The 23,836-nt window shown below is 33.7% G+C and overlaps 1 protein-coding gene across 4 annotated transcripts in view; it reads left to right on the forward strand.

Moving 5' to 3' along the window:
* The window catches only part of LOC116337654, an 83,604-nt gene that overhangs the window by 57,206 nt on the left and 2,562 nt on the right, over positions 1-23,836 (forward strand). For 3 of the 4 annotated variants that reach the window (XM_031762403.1, XM_031762404.1, XM_031762405.1), the window contains 5 exons: positions 8,295-8,490; positions 22,648-22,792; positions 22,888-23,001; positions 23,083-23,288; positions 23,362-23,828. In XM_031762403.1, coding sequence (XP_031618263.1) covers positions 8,295-8,490; positions 22,648-22,792; positions 22,888-23,001; positions 23,083-23,288; positions 23,362-23,828 — 1,128 coding nt within the window. The remainder of the gene's footprint in view (positions 1-8,294; positions 8,491-22,647; positions 22,793-22,887; positions 23,002-23,082; positions 23,289-23,361; positions 23,829-23,836) is intronic. The other variant, XM_031762406.1, reaches the window with a different exon arrangement.

Here is a 23,836-nt window from a genome sequence, read left to right on the forward strand (position 1 = left end):
TTCGGTCAAAAGTTTTATTGCCTCTTGAATCGACCACACATTTTTGTCACTACATGCGATGATGTTCTACTAAACAAACACACACATATATACATACATTGCAACAACTCTATAGAATGTTGTACTACAGTTAGAATATAAGGCCATAAAACTGATAAGAAAATCGATTGATTACCCGATAGCTTATACCAAAACTATATTTCAACGAATGCATTCTATGATGCGCCCACCTAATTCGAAACGGATACGCACATTTTTATTGTCGATTTTTACACAAACGAAGTAGATATTCGATTTTGTTGGAAGAAAATTGATCGGTTTCTTTTCTGGTATAGTAACCAATATAGAAAGAAAATTGTGCATCAGAGATACGAAAATGTATACCGTTTGCCAAAATAGAAATGCCATTGCAAGCACAATTTAATCATTTCGGATATATCAAATGAATTTATCGTGACATAAATAACATGCGTTGGTTTTATTCTCTCTCGTTTGACTCAATCATGCGATATATGTTACAAATTTGTTTTGGTTTTTATCGCGGCAACGGCTACTCCAATATGTGCCTCGCACATTTGCCAAAAACCTGTTTCGTTTGGCCAATTCAATGGAACCAACTTGTGTATGCATGTTTGAACTTTACCGCTTCTTTTATTTTTTTGGTGGTTTTTTTTTTTGCAGCAGACACAATGTTCTTCAAATTGCTGGTTTCCTTTTGAAGCAATACCAAACAGATAAAAAAAATATTGAGATATACCAAATATTGACTATTGGCTATTGGCCAAAATGCATAGGTGAAGCACTGAATATGCTTTTTTTTTTCAAATAATCCAACGTGAACGCAAAAACCAACCATTTTAGTCGCCATCGAGTTTCGTCTTAAATTATTTTTTTCGCATAATTTTTGATAAAACAAAAGTTATTAACTTAAAATTCATACGAGACACAGGCAGAGATAAAAAGAGATACAAAAATCTCACTTGTTCGCAAATTGTCATAATTTTTCTTCTTTCTGTGTGAATAAATGCAAATCTGTCCGTTTTTGTATCAAAGACTTAGTCTGCAGATTACTAAAGTTTGTTTAAGCAGTGGACAGACCATAAAATTCAATTTCTGCAAATACACGAAAACCGGAATTTTTATTGTATATTTTTTTATGTGAAAACAAAATATTAATTTCGGCTTAATCTTTTGTATTTATGTTTGATGGTTATAGCACCATCATTTCGCACGTATATGTACGATGAATCATTCAAAATGTTTGCATCGAAATATGATGATGGTTTTCCTGGGCTGTGTGAACGTTTTTATGCATTCGCATAAATGTTGAGACTGAGTCAAACTTTTTCTTGGAAATATCGTCGTCAAAACACATCCGAAATGTTTCACATACACACATCCTGCTACATATTTCAATGACAAGTGCACCCTTCGCTTCACTAATACCAATTATATTCATCTACATGGAACTGTTTAATTTTAACGATAACAACGGAGGGTGCACACCGAATCGAAATATCGCCGCAATAAAAAAAGAACAATTTATATATATGTACTTGTGTCGACCCAAAGGACCAAACAACAGCCATTGTTGTTGATGCAGTGAAGTTAACCAATTTGAATGCAAAGAAAAAAAAATCAATAATGTATATACTAGAGATTTTGATAGATTTTTGGAAAAAATTCTTGAAACGAACCGCAACACAGACAAGCTTAGACCAAGAAAAGGTTTTGTTTTAGCCAATTTGGCAGCTACTTTCCCAATTCAATATTTCTATCCAGCGTACATGGTTTGGAAAACTGTTTGTCTTGCTTACATATATGCATCCATTTATTATTTCTCATGCCCTGGTCAACAAACATGATGGGAAGAAACCAATACATTGTGCAGAGTGATTCATAAATCATAATATGAAAGAGAAGAATATTGCATATCGAAGCAATTTTTTTTCTTGTCGAACATATATTTAAACTAAATCCTATTATCAATGGTTGGAAAAGTCGATGCAATGTGTGCATCATTGATTGAAATGTTTTAAATATAGTTTGGCGTTGTATGGCTCATTCACTCATGGCTTCATTTCACTTGAATGGGGTTTAGAGCAAATGTCCTCACAAAACTTGCACGAAAATCCGACAAGAGAGTGCAACAAATATTTGCCGACAGCATTCTATCGATTGGTTTTCTTAGTACTCCAGAATCTATTTCGACTCACAATAAGAAACAAGAAATCGCATAAAATCGAATAAATGAATGGCCCTAATGCAGCTTGATATTTGATTGTATATCCATATATGTTGTCTCGGTTGGTTTTTGTGTAGATAATGCCGCCCGATACTGATTCAATCGAAACAAGGGAAATGTGTTGCACAAAACGAAGAGCAACAAAAAGAAAGATAGAAAAAAATAAATAAATCGCATCAACATGGGGTTTTCCATTTTTAGTTGTGTGAACGTGTGAAAAATGCAGTTGCGGCTTTTAATGAATAAATACTTTAAAGATGTTCAGTCGTCATAGCGGCAGAAGCATCAACTTTTCTCGCTATTTAGGTGAAATTGGAAATTCTTAAGTATCGTCAACCGATTTCATCTTATATGGCATCAGTTATTTTCCATTTCAGAAAACGGTTTTCCACGTGCACACCCATCTTATGCGATTGAAACTCAGCTCAGACAGCACATCATCGCGTTTTGTGTGTTAATAAAAGAGACATTTTTCTCTCCCTCCTTCATTTCGCCGATGTTCGAGTACACCACTTTTGTTGCTCATATTTCGTCCCCTATTCAAACGCACAATTCGTTTCGAAATTGATGCACAAAATTACTCCCACGCATACATTCAGACATCTACAAGTGCCAGCAACTTCATTGCAACTATTTACAATTTCAACTTGGAACATTTGTTTAATTCAGTGGTGCGCACAATATCGAGAATGCAGTAATAAAATATGTGCATAGACACAATGCTTCTTTCCTTTCTCGAATTTTCAAACGAAACGAAACCAACTCGAAACGTCAAGATTTTACTTGTACAGTAATTACTTTCAAAAACCTGTCTCATGCAAAACGTCGTAGCCGAACATTCAAATGTGCTATTTGGATAGAAAACTGGAAACTTGGATAGAAATAGCAACAACACTCGCCATATTTTTCAAATGATAATAATAAAATATTCGGTGCGCGCCTGTTGTCAGACACCATCCGATGGATCATATGGAGCGCCATTCATGATGTGCGATTTGCGATTTATTTTGCTCGTAATTATGTCGAAACGAATTAGAATTCAATAGGAGAGTCTCAATCTCTATTCAAAACAAACATCAAAATGAAGCAAAGTCGATTCTAATATTAAATAAAATGAATGTGCGTGATTCATCGTTGAATTGGCTGTAATAATTATAAATGTGATTTGCAAACGTGATAAATAAATAATATTGAAAAACGATAGTGAATGAATGAAGAATATTTAATGCCCCGGAAATATGCATTCCTTTTTAAGGAAAGTGAATATGATTGAGAGATTATGTCACGTAGCCGTCTCTTCGACTATGAATCGCTTGTTTGTGATTTGCCGCACAGATAATTATTTATTTTCATGTTCAAAGCCCATTTATCTGCTAATTGCAATTCAATTGATACAACTCATTTTTAGCTATAACATTTTCTCGTAGAATTTTCAATTGCAAGCGAAACAAAAAAAAAAACATCACACAATTTTGCCCACAACTTTGAAAACGAAAAAAAAAAAAACTGTTGAATCGTTGTGTCTACCAACGATTTTCTTCTATGTTCGTGCAGCATATGATAATGGATGATGTTTGCCATTGTGTACAAATTGAACAGCTACGACGAATCTCTTAAATCCGTATCATTTTTACCTTGTTTGAATCGATGTCTCGCCATAACAAACGTACACGCACGTCAATATGTCGTTGTTGTCGTTTCTCTCTTTCTCTCTGTGAAAATCGACATTGCACAACACTATATTCGCTACATTTAATTGGCATGCCACATCCATAAACGCGATCACAAAATTGCAAATTGATTATGTGTACAAAGGTTTTATTGCCCCATGCTCAAGAATATTTGTGTCACTTTGGTTGTTTTTGGCAGTTGCTACTGTTGTTGTTCGGTTGTCGATTAAAAATTCTCTTCAGACGCCGTCTCAATGACCAAACAACTACTTAATAAAGAAAATACTAACAAAAAAATCGCACGCACACACATACAGACACCACACACTGTGCTGACCGTATTAATAATTTTTCCGTTTTCGAAATCATCAGAATGCATTTGAATTCATTGTTTTTCGACCTTGTGCTGCAGACGTGTTTCTTTTTCTTCATTCATTGTTAAGCATTTTCATCATTTTTTTCTCACTTGATTTAGGCGTTTACAAATCTTTGGCGTACTCAATATTGATTTTCAAATTTAAAATGCGAAAATAAATCACAAAATATGGCCAATTTAAATGCGGATGATTGTTTTTTCATAGCAAAATGAAAACAAAATGCCATAAACACACGCGCATATACCGAAGTAGACGTCATAAACGATGCGCAAAATAACTAACGTAAATAAAATTGAATGTCACAAAAAACTATTAAAAATGCATTTATCCGTATTATGGCAATCGTTTTTACTCTTTTGTGCTACCGTAATGTATTTTTGACCAACAATGAACCAAACACACATCACCAGATTTTTTCACCAGTTTTTATTTTGCATTGTTGTTTTTTTTTTTCTATAGCAACCAAATTGATTTGCTCGTGTTTTTTTTTTGTTGCGAACCTGAAATTAATTATTCATTTCGGTCCCAAAGTCACTCTTTGTTAAAGAAAATCAGTTTGGATAAAATCAATTGCCCAGCCACAGGGGATGAATTTCAATTATAATAATTGAAATGTGCACACATTATTTTTATCACATTCAAAAGAAGTAATTTATACCATTTTTTCCCAATAAATATGATATTTTTTCTCTCTCTGATAAAATTGTTTTAATCAAGTGAGCTCATTGCTTTAAATATACTTTCTGATGGTTGTTGCAAACAATCTGACCTGTCTGATACATGCACTTTGGAATTTATTCGTTGCCATGCTGAATGACATGCAAAGTTGATGGCAACTTTTTGCAAGCATTTTATACCATTCAGAATATGTCAGTGGAACAAAGTTTCTGACACATTTCTGAGTTTGGGGAAAAAGTGATATTCTTGTTTGATAAGTTAATTCCGAATATTCTGTTATTCTATCGCTGAAACGGTGGCCAACTTGTTTTGAATCATAAAATTTATCAAAAATGATAACGAAGTCATTCCGAATGTTGTTCATAACATAACTGATTTGCTGAGAATAAAAGTGGAAATGATCAAAAATATCATCTTCTCAACTCTATTTTTCCTCAAATTCATTCTCTACCGTTCATCTGTGCCAAACATATAAGTTAACTAGTAGACGAACGATGAATTTTTCATCGGATGCTAATGTATATTTTGCACGAAAAATGATAAACACAATCGAAATAGTGGTGTCAGTCGGTTGATGTGTTTTGTCAACAAAATAGATCATCAGCACATTATTTACATATATTTGCTTTGAAATGAGAAATGAAACGAACACCAAAAACCAAACAATGTTGTTCAAGTTCAGTGTTGAATTATTTTTAATTAACGAACATTTTGGTAAATATACATGATTTTGTGAATAGAACGAAAGAAAACAAGAATGTATATTGTGTTGAATGACAAAAAAATATATTTGAACAACGATCGAAAAAATGACAACAATAAAAGGAGCACACGTGTTTTACAAGGCAAACCTTTGCTGAATGGCATCATTCCATTTCTTTGTTTTTTTAGTACTATCTGCTTGATTCATTCTCAAAATGTTCATTCATTTAATTAAAAACAATTATGACGCACAAACCAAATATCATTTTTTTCACGATTGTCACGGTAATAGTAAAAAAATCATCTAATGTGGCCGCAAAACTTTGCGTCACCATTGTACGAAAAATGGTTTTATCGCGCCTGAAAATCGTTGTCGAATGAAAGTCGAGAAGAGAAAAATAAACGAACGTGAGAAAGATGGAGAGGGAGAGAGAGAAGCAAATACATTGCAAACGTACAATTGTTGGAATATTGCGAAAAAAAGAGAAAAAAAATGTCATTGATGCAAAGAAACAGATGTGAAATTGAAATGGCTGTGACGATATAGTATGTTCTCATTTTGAAAATGATGGGTAAAATAGAGATTCAACGATTGTCTTGTCACGTTCATCAAAGGTAGTAGAAGAAGTAGGCTTTTTTTGTCAATTGTCGGTAAACATTTGATTTACTGAAATTGACATTTCGAGGTGTGAACATTTCAATCGTTTCAATTGATTCCCTTTTTTTATCAACTCTGGCATTTATGCATAATTATTATAGTGCAATGTTTAACACTCAATGAACACTGTTCACATTGGCCAGCAATAGCGTGCAAATAAAGGCAATGGTGTGCAAGTGGCATCTTATCACATTTCATTTTGTTTTCGAAGCGTTCAACATTGTCTAAATTACAAATTTCATCGCACTGAACTACCTATGGGAGAGAAATGTTTTATGCATATGCCAATCCATTTCAATGTCTCTCAATTGAATTTTATTTTCACCCATTTTTTTTTACCTCCACATTTTCAAATATCTGCATTATTAGCATTTAGCAAATACTAGCATAGTTTCGATGTTTTATTTTTCTAGTAGATAAATGATGCATTTTTCATATTGCGATTATTTCCTATTGAAAGCATCAATATTCTATGATCCCCGTTACTTTCAAGTACTATGACTATTTACTGCATAGATGGAGCCTGATTGTTAGCTATGTGCTTAAGTATTGTCGCTCGTATGACACACATCCGTCAAATCAACCAAACAAACAGTGAACACAATGGTTAACATTTGATTTGTTGAAATAAAAATTTAAAAAAGGAGAAAAAAAATATACTTTTTGGTCATAAAACAGTGGCATTGTTCCATTTCATTTAACCTCAGCACTTGCAATTCGAATTTGTTCCAAAAGCGTTCGATACAAATAATAATGGTTTTCCTTGAGCGGCGCCTGGATTCTTTTATTTTTTTTTGTATGTATGTGTGTGTGTTCGCTGTCATTTTGTGCAAATCGTAATTGAGAAAAAAAGGAAACATTTCACACGTACATAAAATCAATTCCAAATGTGAAATTAAGTTGAATAGAAATGCGCGCGCAATTGTTGATCGTGACAATAATTTTTGCGTTGTAGTATGCAATACATAAAAGTGCGATCGATCGATTTTCGATACATGCCATACTAAAATTGTACAATTAAATTGGTTTTATTGGTTGCCGCGTCTATTTGTATGTACTTGCATTTACTTGGTAATTATACTCGTGATAAAATCCCGTTCACCATTTTCAGGTAAAAATGCACGATACAAAGCGGCAAATGTGTATCGAATCGTTTTAAGCTTTGGGTTATGCAGATGCGTATGCAATTAAGATTTGCAAGTGTGTTTTGGTTTTTTTTAGATTGGTTTTTCCAATTGTTTAATGTTGGCGGCATTTATCCTTATTGTTAATCTAAATATCATTGGCGAAATGTATTCGCTGCATTTCTCTCTTTCTCTCTCTCTCTCGATATGATTTGAGCGAGAAAATAAAAGAAACATGATTGCTTTGTTTGTAAATTGTAAATACACACTCAATTCCGTTCAGATCACAGATATTTGCCAATTTCTATATTTTGTGTATATACAAAAAGAGAGATGCCGATATGGTAACAACTGTTACAAGCAATGTGATTATTGTTATTGTTTTGCCATTAGCAGAATATTAAAATCGTTGTTGGTGCATGAATAATTTTCCATAATGTTTACGTTGGTCAGAATTTTTGTGGCCGTTTGGTTTTGTTCATTTTCCAGTAGATTTGTTCGTGTGAGTGTTTGTGTTATTAACTGCTTTAGATTTGAGCTTGTGGACTTACAAATTTTATGTTTCGCCTATTTTCCATTTCTTTGGTCACATTTTCTCCCTGTCCATTAAATCGGTGCGATTCTCTTTGGTCGAAATCATCTGCACGTTGTGAATTTATTATTGTGCATTTTTTTTTATCTTTTATTTCTTGACTCAATTGGTTTAATCTTCATTCGATTTCTTTGTTGTTCCTTCTTGGTCGTTCGCTCACATTTTTCTTTTCTTTTTTCCTTTTCTAACATTACATGATGGTTTTTTTTTTCTAATCGTAAACATTTTCTATTTGCTCTATTTTATAGAATTTTCTCGCTGCAAATTCGCAATGTTGGTGGAACCAAGCACTAACTGCAGCAACAAGAGCGTTAAAATATGCTGGTCATGTTGCTCCAGGGATGCTGTTAGTCACGGCTGAACCATGCGCTCTAGAAGTTTTACGTGGTGCATATGCAAGAAGCGTTTTGAAACCGCCAGCTACTTATGTCATCAGTGCAGTCGGTAAGTTTCACAAAAAAATATAAAACACGAAAATTGTACACTTTGTTATCCCATTTGCCTTGCCTCTCTTCGTGTCGATTATTTGTATCAACCGATGACGATTTAAGCAGTTCAATGTTTAAAACGGCTTACGACAAGCAATAAGACGGTTTAGAAATTCTGCCATTTCATCGCATGAACAAAGACGAAGAAAAAATTGGTGCTCAAGCAAAAATTGAAAATGTTTCATTTCTTCGGTTGTTTTGTGTTCGGATGCACTCGATAAGAAATGAATAAAATCAACGGCAACGAAAACGAATACAAACTATAATTATGTTATTAGTTTTCGTTTAAAAAATCACTAGAATTCAAAAGCATAAGCATTCCATGAAACCAACTTTACTGTCTCAGCTCCCATTGTGTGCTGGCATTAAATTGTGCAAATTATATCATTTTGCGACTTCAACTCTTTTCATTTGTTCAACGGCAGTCTATTGAATCAAATATGACCGTCATATTGCCCACAGATGATTCTCACGATATCGAAATTTAATGGTCAAATCACAAATTCCATAGAAGTTGCAACACAACTCAATTTTTTTCCATTCGGATTTGGCTTTTTTGTTTCAGGTCACAAAAAATTATAGAAAAATAATCAGTTTTGTTTGGTTTTCAGTTTTCAAAACGTATCAATTTTCATAACCATGTCACCATAATTTTTGTATTTTCCATCTCTCTCTATTTCTCTCTCTCTCTCTCTCTCTCTCTCTCTCTCTCTCTCTCTCTTTCTATCTTTTTCTTTTTTTCCATCTTTTCTCGCAATATTCTGCCAAGCTACCTCACCGTAGTTTCGAAGAAGTAAACGACATTTCTTCGTTCGCCATAAGAAAATTAATGTGAATAGATTTGATTGAAAATGGCCATGACAGGGGGAAAAATTTATTATGTTGATTGCTTAAATATAGATTCATCATATTCAGTCAGTTCATAAATCGAATTTGCACCAAAATGATTCGAATCGTGTCAATGTTAATGACCTCTTTGAACAATTTTTTTTTCTTCAGAAAAATATGACACGCGTAACAGATTAGTCCATAGATAACGAACGACAATGAATGTCTTTTATTGAATATGTCAGCATATTGATTGTATGACTGTCGATTTCTATTCATGTTTAATTTTCCGAATAGCAATTAGGAAATTTAAAGATTTGTCGATTTTAAATTGATGACAGTGCTGAATACTGTTTATGATTTGAAAATGAACCGACGTAGGAGAGGATGACGATGAAAAAGAATGAAACACTTCTTCAATTCGTTAAGAATTCGAAATTTATTGGATACTGTATAGGCTCAATACTGACTAGTGACTACAATCATGGAAATTTTGGCAGTAAATTACAATAAACGTTTATTTAAATTCATATTACAATAGAGAAAATTGAATGAATAAAAACACAACAAACAATCCAATTTTTGGAGGCAGAAGAAGAGGCGAAAAATGTGTTTTCATATTAGTTACGCGCACCACATGTACATGTATTGTGTGAATGAAGTATTAAAACGAGTCAGGTCAATAAATGTTTGATCGAGTTCATGATTTCACTCACATCGACTACATTAATAGTGATAATGAACTCGCGAACAGTTGCAGTTTATCAAAATATGTGTAACTGGCCAATTTAAAGTCAAGACATCGTATTACAAATGGTTGACCTACAAAACCACGATCAATGCGAGTAGCAATTGCATTGGCTATCATTTCCATCGTGTACCGTGCGCGATGCATTCCTTTTTTTTATTTCTGCAAATGCGTATGTTTGCACGTACACAAATATATCGATTGCACGGTCAAATTACAAATGGACTCTTAGTTAGATTTGTACGTGAAAAAAAAAATTATAATGTATACGAGAGCGCGCGCTGTATTTGATTTGTACATGGTTACAATCATATTTGCCAGACATTTTTGATTGAGCTGAGATTTTACGAGAATAACTTAGTCACTGTATAAAAAGTATGCATTGATTCGTATGTGTGAAGAGAGAAAAAAATGCTATAGAAGAATGTTTGAAATCATTGACCATATATGTTTGAATGAACACATACTTCATGGTGCGCCGCTTTTATTGCTTGACTCAAACATTATGGCTTGCATTCGATGTATTGTCGTCGTTCAATAAAAAATAAATAAATCAACAAATACGAGAACCGCAATTGAATTAGTGTTGTTTTAGTCATGACGCCATATGAAAACAAAACCACAAAACAAAATAAAAAAAACACATCTACAATAAGCGATATCATCAAGAGTTAGATTTTTTTTTTTTGCACAGATCACTGGGCTTTATTACAAGCGATTACAAGTGTAGCAGCGTTGGATGACATTGCAAAGGACATTTTCATTATAGTTACGGCCACAGAGAATTTTGTGTGCGATGTACGATTAAGCGCAGCACATTAAGTCAACATAGCAACCGTTGATTTTAGCATGGCATTTGAAACGACTCGCTTGATTTATTTTACGATTCTCTGTATACATTTGTGTTATAGCTGCTTCTTTCCATAAATTCATCATCGCATGATAAAACATAGTATTTTTTATTTGATTTTTTCTTTCCTGAGCACCAAACGCAATAAATTTACATTTTCATTCCAGGCATATATTTTTGATTCTCTCAAATTAAAGAAGCAACAAGAAAAAAAAAATTTTTTTTCGTTTTTCTTCATTCGTTACACGATATTACGATATTGAACCCGAACTCAAAAATTACATGTAGCTAATCGATCATGCATGGGCTTTGGCATAAAAACGATCAACAAATTCGACAAAATGGTTGTGCAACACAGCCAAATCACTTCAATATCTGCCAAAATTGATTAATATACACATTAATTGATAGGAGTCAATGGAAGCAATGGTTCTATTTTCATTTCCATAACTTAATTCAGTTAGTTTTGACACGAAAATTGCGGCAAATCAATTGATTGGCTGAAATTTTTAATATTTCGATGGATTGGCATAAGCGACGTTATGTTTAGAGAAAACCAGCAAATGAAACGATGGATCGATCGATCGATTGACCATCATCATCATTATCGTCGTCGATCCCAAGTATGCAATGATGTATAATTTAGATGTTTGAAATAATGGCACATGCCGGCTTGTTATTGCTGCAGGCCAATACATATATGAATTCAAATTATCATAAATAGGTTTTTTTCGTCTCTCTTTATTTCCCTTCTGGTGGCATAATGCAATGATTTTGTTCGATTGCATGCGATATCGAACGAAGAAAAAAGTTTCACAATGAGTTCGAGGTAAAAATGGTACTTGTCGAGAGATCGAGAAAGGGAGAGAGAGAGAATAAGACATATAAACAATATTCTTCACAAATATTAAGCTATGTGAACGTTTTTATTGATTTCAAAATTAATTGACAATTCGGTCAATCACATCTATTCCCTCCTGCATTTTTTCGAATTTCTCAGTGCGCTATCGCTGTGATTACCATATTCTAATATCGTTATGCTACAACCAAAGCCACGAATCGATCTCGATATATTTATCATGGCATTAAACTCATGTATCGTTCAAATCGTTTTTATCTTTGTATTTTTTTTTTCGTTTCGTTTTCATTTTCTATTCGTTAAACATTTAAAAAAAAACCACACACTGCTTCCATTGAAATGAAATGGTCTCAAATATTGCCAGCGGCCATTTCCTAATATACACTTCTGCACATCGATCCATCAATGAGTTTTTACGAGCCTGCACTTACTATCATCAATATTTAATATGTGAAAAACGCCATCATGCCAATACAATAACCATATCTGCATTTTGAAATATTGTGGTCGACTCAAATCAATATTCGAACCATATTAGACACTCATAAAATCATAATTATTGATGTTTAAAGTTGTTTTTCTTCCATTTTTCTTTTGTTTCTCATTAACAACGATTCCAAAATTTGGTAGTGTGGACGTTCTTCCGTATTGTTTTGAATTGTCAGGGCGGGAGGAAAGGTCGTTTGGTATGATTTTTTGTTGAATTTACAATGGGAAGTGATTTCGATGTTACAAATCATCTTGCTTGAGTTCATCCAACTTGCGCATTCGTTCTGCAATTAAAGGAATGCCTTTCACAAAATCCACAACTCTGTAAATTAAATTTTTTCGCTTTCGATCGTTGTGTATTTATGGGTATGGATTTATAAATGAAATTGTGCTTATTGTGTTTCGCATAACTCGTGATATTCTTTTCAAACTATTTTTTGTATTTGCACGCGACTATTAATGAATTATTATTGTGTGTGTATAGATGTGTGAGAAATTGTGTTCACGTTACATTTTATTTGACATGACCAAATCTGAACATATTCTAAGGTCATCATTTTCTTTGTCAAATCAACAAACGAAACTTAGTTGTTGTTGAAATTTTATTGCATATTTATAGTTGTTCATTGTTTTCACATTGCGATTGTATCATGCGAAATTAATCAAACGGCATCTGATTTCAAGTTCACGATTTCGCGCTATTTATCGAATATTTAATAATATTCAAAGATATCAAAATGAAATATTCAAAATGATTGGTAATTAGATAAAATAACAATAATAATTGCTTCAAAATCGAATGATTGCCAATTTTCTGTTCATTGTTCAATTTCTCTGGGCGATCGCGAAAAATCGAGAGAAAAAAACATCCAGAGCTTGAACTTTCATCGTTTGCCATTTTCACAATGCGCTCACACAATCCCATTGTAGTGTGCATTTTAGCCATTTCATTTTACATACATTCATGATTAACACGTATTTGTTTTTAACCTTTGTTTGGCTTTAGGTCAATATATCTCTATATGTGACGTTTATATGTGCTATTAAAATCAATATAATTTCTATTAAAAACAACATTAAATAAATAAAATGCTACAAATCAGTTTGCGGGCCAATTTTATTTGTCAGCGATCAGCGGCGAAACGAAGTGTAAACAAAAACGTGTCGGCAGATCATCGTCAATATTCGTTATTTATGTGTATTTTATGCTATGTACCTAAAAAAACATTCTGCACTTTAGGCAGCATCATTTTCAGGCCTTTTTACTTTTTGGGAAAAGAAATTATTGAAACAAAAAGTAAAGCGCTTGGTATTCAACGTGTTTGCATTGAAAATTTAACTTTTTTTCCACTGATCCAACTCAAATCTTCTGGTATAGATATGAAAATGAGTTGCTACTCTACATTATCACTATTTTTCTGTTCCAAATAAGACGGTGTAATTTTTTCGCCATATTTTCCGTAGAGAATGGTCTTTGATTCGTTGATGAATTTCGATACATTTCGGCGCGAATGTGAAATGATGAAAATATAAATAAAAACAAAACAGCATCAACAACGACGACAAAAGCGGCGATCGGCCACAACTGATTTTAAGCCACGATATTTGGCGAATGATTGTATTGTTTTCAGATTTCAAGCTGAGCAAAGTTTACAATTTATGCCATGCACAAATGCATTTGGACGTGTTTCGTACGTAAAATGTTCAGAGGCGCTTATTTTGTTTTTGATTTAATAAAATTCAATTGTTTTATGCGATTGTTTTTATTTTTATTTTATTTTTCATTCGTTCATTTCGTGAATCTGTGGTACAATCATCATCGATGCACAAAGTTAAAGTTCATTTTCGGTTTGTCATGATATTAAATTAAAGAGTATATGACATTTTTCTCTCTCTTTCTCTCTCTTAATTCGATTGAATCTTGTATTTATGCAATTTACTTTGTGCGAAATCTCTGGCGAATGACCCATTTGATAGTAACGATGATTATACCATAATGTGGTTAAACAAAAAAAAATCGAGTATAAAAACATCGTTGAGACAAGCTCATGCTCAGATCAAATCGTTTTTGGCCTCTGTGTAAGCTTTTCGATTTCATTTCCGAATTTACAACATTTTACATTTATCAGTTTTCTATTAATAGAAGCAGACAACGGTATATTACGATAAAAAAAATTCAAGATATGTTCGAACACGATTTCATATAAAATTAAAAGTCAATAAAATTCAACCGATTTTAATTCAACGAGATGAGCGCATGTAAAATGCACTTATGAATACCATACATCACTTAAATCATAAATAAATAGTCTTACCATTTAAAATCAATTAAATATCGAAGTGAGCAGATAAGTGAGGGGCTGTAAAACCAGTTGTGTTGTCTCGCTGTATCAATTTAATTGTATTACCAAGAGAGTTGACAGCGAAATCAACATTGTTTGTCACGTATCATCGTTCACATTTGGTGTTTTTTTCTCACTTTTACTTATCTGCCGAAGAGAGCAAAAAATCTACAAAGCATTTAGCATGTAAATCATAAGCTTTTCATCACTTGCTCATACCCTCACACATCGTTCAATTTATAGTACATTTATGTGGTCAGCAATGAACACAAAAAAAAGTACACGAGTCTTATTAGAGGGAAACTTTCTTCATGCCATTTGCATTGGTTGTGCTATCGTGAGAAATCAGAAGTATCGACAAATAGTGCCATTTACTAATCACTTTACTCTCTATATCGAAAGGATTAATATTTCATCTATTTTTTTTTTCGCGTTAAAATAAAAACGAAATCAATACAAGTTATAAATTGAAAGCATAAGGTGAAAATTGATCTAATGCCGGTAATTTGTTCATCGCAAATTCATTTTAATAGTTTAATCATTTTGCTATAAAAATGTTTATGATGACATTGACAAGAGATTATTGCCGTCGGCTAAGGACTTGGAATTCAAATGGTCGCACCGATAAGATAAGGAGATTAAAGGGGCGTTTTTGTTGCAAACACAATAAACACATGATAGCAAGTGGCAATTAAATCGAAACGATTGAACTAAATTTACTTTTCTTCTTTGTCTTTTCTTTTGCTGAGAATGATAATGTTGAAAACGTGGTAAATAATGTCGGATATTTCGCTATTAAACTGTCACTAAAGCACAAAAAGCTGCGCACAAAGCGATTTATTACTCACATCTCATCTAGTTTTTGATGCGGGCCCATGTAAATGGTGACCTTCATTGGATCTCTCCACGTGTGTGTTTGCGCGTACGCGCGCCTTAGCATCAAGAATGGTCTTTGTTTCAATCTCTTTCTTTGACAACAGCAGCCACACAACGGTGATGGAAAGATGTGCCGTTTGTTTTGTCGTTCTCATTTATTTACGTCGTCCAATTTGTGCAAAGGCTCAATGGTGTAAATGGAAAGTAGCGAAAGTCTGAAACCGTGAAATCGATCAATGAAAATCGTATTAAAATACACGAGAAAGATGTGTGTTGTATTTTTGAGATTGGGTATGCGTAAAATGAACGCGACGCGCGCACATCTATTTCCAACTACCTGGCTGTCATCTTTTCACCTGTGCGCAGACAAATTATATTCGACCAATAAAATCGCATGTTATCTTCGTTCAATTAGATTTTTTCGTCTTTTCTTTCTATCGCTCTGCGCTCTTTTCTACGTTCATTTGTTGTCGCTGTTCTTCACAATTATTTTTCACCGTATTTGCTTTGATTGTTTGTGGTCTTTTTGTTCCTGAAATAAAATAATTACATACGCGCTGACACAATGATTTATATTAAACCATTACATAGTGCAAAAACGCATCAATTAAGAGCCAAACAACAATAGCAAAATAGAAATGAGAAAGAAGAAATAAAGTGCGGCACGGCAACCAATCGATCGAAATAGTTGAACACACATGTGCGCAATGTGATGATTTGACCAATTGGAATGGAAAGTCTTGATTGCCTTGACAACACAGCACTTTTCTTTTCTGGAAAAATTTCGTTCAATACGTTCAACAGTTCTTATTGTGGATGCTTGATATCAGGTCATCGGGTTTGTTGTCGTTTCAGACTTATTTGGAGCAATGTTTTTCTCTCTTCATTTAAAATTATAGAAATGGCAAGCCATTGACACTTTGATATTGTTAATTATTTTCTTTTGTCCGTACGCACATTTCAATGGCTCCATTTCGATGCAAAAGTATTGTTCAATATGTTAATAGTGTAACACGAAAATCCCAACCAAAAAGAGAAATTTAAATCACGAAAATGCGGCAAATCTTTTTTATGATATGCGCTATTCCCATATCGCGCACGTACACACATTTTATTTGCGATTGAGTGAAATTGTGCAGAGGAAATTTTTTAGAATTGCAATCGTCGATGGTATGTCTGGCGGCGTGTAAAAGCAAGTTTTTTCAAATATGGTAATGTTTGTGTGTTATGAGAGAGTAGCGCTGCGCAAGAAAACTTTTTTTTTCTTCGACAACACCTTCAACGTGCGGGTCTGTTATGTGTGGGCTGTGTGTCTGTGTGTGCACATGAAGTCGGTGTCAGGGTTCAATCTAAATCACTTTAAGTATATATCCAATTACGCATATGCTGTCCAATTAAGTGGTTATTAATTGGATATCCATGTTTTGAAATATTCTGTACAATTTTCCGATCGGTACGCACCAAAGAGCAACGGCCAACGAATTTAATGTGAATATGCGACTCGTTTTTCGTATGTTTGTCTTGTTTTCGAAATACAACTATACAATTATTAAATTAACCGCCACCACAATTACCGATGCTGCCGTAACCGTCAACAAATTCAAAAGCATTCCAATTCCAAGTGTAATTTGCATTTACACCTTAATCTCACACTACAAAATTCATATTAATGTAAAATAATTCGATGTTGTTGGTTTTAAGCCATATACTTTCCCAATTATCGGCTTTTTGCTTAGAAGTATAACACTATTGCATTTTATCGTTGAATTTTGTTCACCCTTTCAATTACTAAGATTCTATGAATGTGCGCTTACAAAATGTGTGAATGTGTTTCGGTCACATTGTTTTGCACTCTTTCGTGGAATTTATTTGCGGAAATTCACATTAAAAGAAATCAAAGTTGAAAGATTGTGTGGTTAGCACACACACACACAAAATAAAAAAAAACAGAGACATGGTATGTATTACACAAATGCAGGCACCCAATGAGCTAATTAAGCATCGATACCAGGTCGAAGCATATTTGTTTTGAATAAATGTCTTCGGTTCATGTACGTTGAACACATTCTTTTAGCAACATGATATATTACGAATCACAAAACGCCACTTTGTTACCCAAGCCCCTGGCCGACATTTCTCGATTTCGTAACGCACATCTTTACTATGAAGCATCGCATTCGTAGTCGTCAACATTGTCGAATCGATAGAGACCGTTTTGCAGAGCACATATGCGGCTCATAGAAATTGAAAGGTTAAAATTGAAATAAATAAAAGAGAGTATTAAAGGAGAGGGAGAGCAACAAATAAAAAATGAATGTACCTTCGATAGGTCAGAGTTGTGAGCTCGACCTAAAAGTCCATAATCAGTTTGTGGTATTTTCACTTGGAGTTAATTTTTTTTTCTCGCTTCTTTGTTGTGCCGAATCGGCACTGCCGATCAAATATTTTGTGGAAAAATAAATGTTTTCAATTTTATCGATGCATATAGATCGTTCAATGTAATACCATGCATGGTGTTTGAGTGTGTTTTATTGAAACCGTCTCACTGACGATTCTTAATTGTAACACTTTTATTGCACATTTTGCTCACCATGCAATCAAGAAGCATGCATACAGCGACATACGGTTGAAAGAGAGACAGAGATAGAGGGAGAGGTGTCCCTTTTTTCTAATTAGTATGCGTAGTTTGAGTAAACAAAATTCTTTGCATTTCATTTCGAATGGCGTAAATGACACTCATGACCATTCGATTCACAGGCAATAATTTATTCACAATGTAACAAATAAAGCAAGAGTGTTCAGAGAGGCTTGACTTTTATTTGGTGTTAATTCAAACGACAGATCGAAAAAATACATGCTCTGCATGCGCGTCAAGTGATCTTGCCAATTTGCAGGCATAAATATATCGATTGAGTCAAGTCACCCGATTTAGATAAATTGGTTTAAATAAAAACAGAGTCTATGCAATAAATGCATAAATAACAAATGTAATGCTCATTAAATCACCTCTGAAACTACAAAATCACACAACTCTTCGTGAAAAAATGGAGTTTCTTGCAAATTCTTCCGTCCGCTTCAAAGTTCCATCTGCTTATATTGTATCAATATATTCTAGAGTCTTTCATCATGTAGCGCAGCAAAAAACAAATTAACAAATCTATTTCGTTCAAATTTTTGTACATATTTTTATACATATTTTTATACATATTTTTACTGTGAAAATAGTGTCATGTAAATCCAAAATAATAATCAATCATACCTATCTTTATTATTATTATCGATCGATTAGATGTAATCGATGTTGAGACGGTAAATGTTTTATTTGTGTTTGGGAAGTAGTGGCTCTGCCATTCATAATGAAGAATATCCACATTGCCGCCGCTTACATTCCACATTTACTTCGTCGAAAAATGAAAGTAGAAACATAAAACCCATTGAGTTGTAATGCGATAAATGAGTTTAGTTGCGCTTGCGATCGATCAGCTTTAGATTTGAGTAGACATAAAATCGTAGTGTCACATGTATTGGCGCATAATCACCTGCATATTATTTAGTCATTACTTTAAAACGAAATAAATGTATGTGTGCGCGCGATGTATTTATAATCTAAAATGTGACCAAACTCCCATTCAATAAATGATCCAACGAATGCATTTTCTTTTCTGTACTTTTGCGCAATTGCATAACATTTTCATTTAAATTTTTACTGTTTCTGTGCGATTTTGACCATCCAGACAAGCGAAAAAAAAAATCACAACAAAAATGAGTAATGTGAAGCATAACAAATTATATTATCATTTTCAATGACGAAACTGGTAAACAATGCTGTTTGTTACCAGCATCATGTACTATTGACTGTTGACACGCAAGCACCGGCAAATAAAAGTCAAAGTGAGTTCATCATTCATTCGACCAATTCAATTTGATTGAATTCAAATTAACTAATTACAGATTATGCGATAATGGAGCGTTTGCGTTTAGTTTAGATGAACCGTTATTTTTTTCCCTTTAGAATATCATATTTTTGTGGAGACTAGAGAAACAAAAATTATATGAGTAAACATCATTAGCCAGGCAAATTGATAGACGGTGATCGCAAAGGGAAATAGCGCCAAACAAACACTTTCAATTCGTGAATATGATTGGTGAAAATTGTCGACGGTCAGTCGAATGAAAGTTGCTCATTTACATTTTTTTCAATTAATCTTGGCATCGCGACACTCTGTCAAAAAAAAAAGAAATGGTCTAAGACGGCATTTACGCCAGATTACATTTCTTCATTGCTCCAAATTTCCACAAAGCAAACTTACGCAACCAATCACTACTTCGGTAGGTAAAAGTCGTGTGTATGTTTACTCGGTTTCCGAAATGATAGTTTCTTAAGAATATGTGCGAATTGTGTAGATCGTAGTACGACACATACGCGTTGTTATGCGATCGCATACTCATCGTGTAATATTTCAATGTGTACTTTATAGGCTTTCCAGACTCCAATTAGGCGATCAACAGCAAATTCAATGAAATACGCAACCGTACATCGATCGCACTTCATAAAATATGATTAATCGCTCTGGACGAATCCAGATTACATTTACCGCGACCTATACAAAATAAAACGTGCTGCCAAAATGAATTGAATTTTATGATGGCCACAATGTAAAATTGCATAAAGTCCACAATGACTGATCGATGTCGGGCATTTTTGTCTACGGATCATAAACATTTTTTTTTGTTGTTTTGAAAAACGATTTTTAACATAAACGTTCAAATCTGTGATGTTTTCGTAATTTAAATGCGTGACTTATTTGACTCACTGGAATATTATGTAAAAGAAAAAAATATTAAAAACGGCAAAAGAAAAACTAGACCTTTGTAATAATCCACATTCTAATTGCTAAACAAATTTTGGAGCGAAAATACTTTTTTCAACTTGAATTGCTGCTGAAAGTTAGCTGTTTACATTACGAACCGAAAACTTCAATTTACAAAACCAAAATGCATATTCACGATAGAAAAAAGGAGAAAAGATTACAAAATATAAAGAATGCGGAAGAAAGAATGCAATTTTAATTGAAAAAGAATAGAATCCAGCCAGACAATGAAGTTCCCTTGATAGCTATAAATTGTTCTGTTATCTTCGCTGGATCTTATAGATTCGGAAGTAAACGCCTATACTTAACGCCAAACCACCATCCATAGTATGGCAATGCATAGCGAAAGTGCTGTCCGATTTGTAAAATGATACAAATTCCATTTCCACTTGGCTTCCTTTTGTTTCCTATTGAAGAAGAAGAAAAAAATAAAGCCGTACAATATGAACAGAGACGATGTATTTAGGAAATAATGTTAAAAGGCAAATTGAAAACAGAAACAGAACAACTTATGTATGCAAAGTATCATGAATCCCAAGAAAGAAAAAAAAATACACACAATCAACAAATTATATGAAATTACATACTTAAATCGTCATAATAATTTCTAAACGATACTTACATACATGTAATTACGTGCTGGTTGTTATCAATGTCTTGCTTGATGTATCATCAAGCTTCAAAATCGTTTTCGGTTTGTTTTTGGCACGCATAACTTAAACAAGCCAACCATCAACGTGAAACTTAGTTTTTTCGGGCTTTTGAGCCCAATCCATTTTTTTTTTCTTTTTAGAACAATTATCTTATTTTCCATAAAAAAGAGGTTTTCCCAAAGAATTTGTACGGTAATCGCAGAAAACTTGATTGAAAGTTATAAAAGTGATTAAAATTGCTCAGTTGTCCGCAGACCCTCCATGGGGTTCAGATATATTTTTTGAATTCAACTCATTGATACATTAAGCATTACATCCATGTAAATTGGTAGTGTATTTCATTTGGTTCGTTTCGTTTAAAAAGGCATAGCCAGAGCATCCGATATGTGTACGCTGTTTGTGTGCATGGGGTGCACTCATTGTACACACTTTTGCTATGTAAATTAAAGCTTCTATTTCTGTTCAGCACTAGTTTCTTTTGTTGTTGTCATCGTCTCTGACGTCGTTAGCCATTGCATAAAATGGCATAAAATTCAGGTAACAGTGGCAGACTAATCGAGCCAATCTTACCGTCTATTTATGTTTTATGTCTGGGTAATAAATATAGCATGTGTGTGTGTGTGTTTTGTCTCGTGCAAATAATTAGCATTTCAGTCAAAACGAAAATCTGCACTTGAAATTGCATTGAAAACGGGCGCTGAATCCAATTTTAAATCATCGTCATCATTGAGTGATGTGCCATTTCGAGTATTTATTTTCTCTTTTTTTTTACTCTTCCTTATTGACTTTCCGCTTGGCTACTATACGCACCAGATGCATGTTTCTTCAAAACAAGAGAAGAAAAAAAGACGAGAAGATAGTTTACAAATCAATTACCACATGCAATCATTTAAAAGAGCATTTTCGAAAGAGATTTTGATGTAATAAATCATTTTGTGATTCTATGTGTCATTTTATGGTTGAACATTTATTGCTGTTGACGAGCCACGTAAACGAGCAAACAATTTTAATAGTTAAGATAGACATGAGTTTGCCACGATTTTCATTCGAAAGTTTGCAATTTACTTCTTTTCAAGAAGATATTATTTCACATACACACACACACACACACACGATTGCCGGTAGTTTAAACTATTAGGCACCATTGCATAATTTTGACAAAGTAACGAAGAAACATACAATGTTCACACGAACTTTGAAGTGGATTTTCGTATGTTTAAACATTCAAAGAGCAATTGAGCACATCAACAACAATTTTGATGTTGTTTAACTTAAACATTATGATCACAAAAGCTAGTACACATTCAAAGATAAAAAATCACTATAATACTAAATAATCATACCGTTCAAGGTGGCCATGTTACCAATTTAGAAAAGCGCGTGTGCCAATTAACCGTTTATTGATTTTGTTTTTGATGCAAAAAAAAAATCGTTTTAAACGTCGACTTTATGCTTTGAAAGTAAATGCCACTGCACTCTCAAGCTATAGCGATATACACAAAACAAGTGCGGATAATTTCAGTAAAATGTAGCCAAAATTCGTTTTCTTTTTTGTTCAAAGCCTCAACTAATGGTTTTCAATTTTGATTTATTTCAGGTGATATCGATGATTGTATCGTAACTCCGACCGTGCAAGGACAGTTTACACCATTGCCGGAGGCTCTTTGCGACGTCATTATGGATTTGACGTCGCAAGGACAGTCTGCCACAATTGAAAATATACGCGTCAAATTATCAGTGCGGTAAGTGTTCTAATCTTTAAAGGTGATCTTTTATCTACTTTGCATTATTTTTTCGTATATATTAACTCATTATTTTTACTGCAATCACAAATCAGGTTTCCACATATGCAACAGCCAAGCAATGAAATGATTTACGACAGTCTAGCCCAATTGATGCAAGAGAAAAAGATCTATCAAACAGCTAAAGGATACTTTATAGTGACACCTGAGTAAATATAGTCCCTTTAATGTGATTGGAAAATTCCAATTTTTTTTTTTTGAAATTAATTGAGCGAATTCTTTGGTTATAGGCGAAGGCGAAGCAGATCAAGACCACGAAGTCAACGCGGATTTCCCGATAATTTTGAAGAATCAATGGAACCAACCGATGCAAGAACCATTTTAATGACAAATGCTGAAGCCGTACACAATTTATATGGTGAAATTTCAACGGAACGTGACGGCGATTTAACACATCAATGCATTCAAACAAATTTAGCTGATGTCATTTGTGGAGGTAGTAAACCTTTTGTTTTGCATTATTATATACAAAATAATGGCTGGTGATAATATAATTTCATTGAATACAGGTAATCCCAATGACAAAGTAATTTATGCAAGAACATCAAAACGACGAAGTGCATCATTTCCAACGCCACGTAGTTTGGATCGTCGTCATAGTCTGCGATTGTTTGGTTCATCAAAACGATTACAACGATGCGCATCAACGAGAAGTCTTTCGAAAAACTATGCACAAACATTGGCATCGAACAATTGTGGAACTGACAGCAGCAGCTCAGAATATCAAAGCACCGATTCATCGTCACCAAGTACGTTTATTAACAGACACCATAATTATGTGATTACTTTGAATTTCATGCATTTTCAATTATTTCGAATTTTAGAAAAGGCTTCTCTGCTATCGAGACTATTTCGGCGCAGTGGACGATCAAAGCAACGTCAAATTGAAACATATTCTGCACAATTTCCGCCAGCTGAATGGTTTAATTCAAAGGCCGTACATTTGCACAGTGTTGGCACACAGACAAGCGATTTGGTAAGATA

Source organism: Contarinia nasturtii, unplaced genomic scaffold, assembly GCF_009176525.2.
Source record: "Contarinia nasturtii isolate CC-2019 unplaced genomic scaffold, AAFC_CNas_1.1 Cnas_scaffold_285, whole genome shotgun sequence".
NCBI lineage: Eukaryota > Metazoa > Arthropoda > Insecta > Diptera > Cecidomyiidae > Contarinia > Contarinia nasturtii.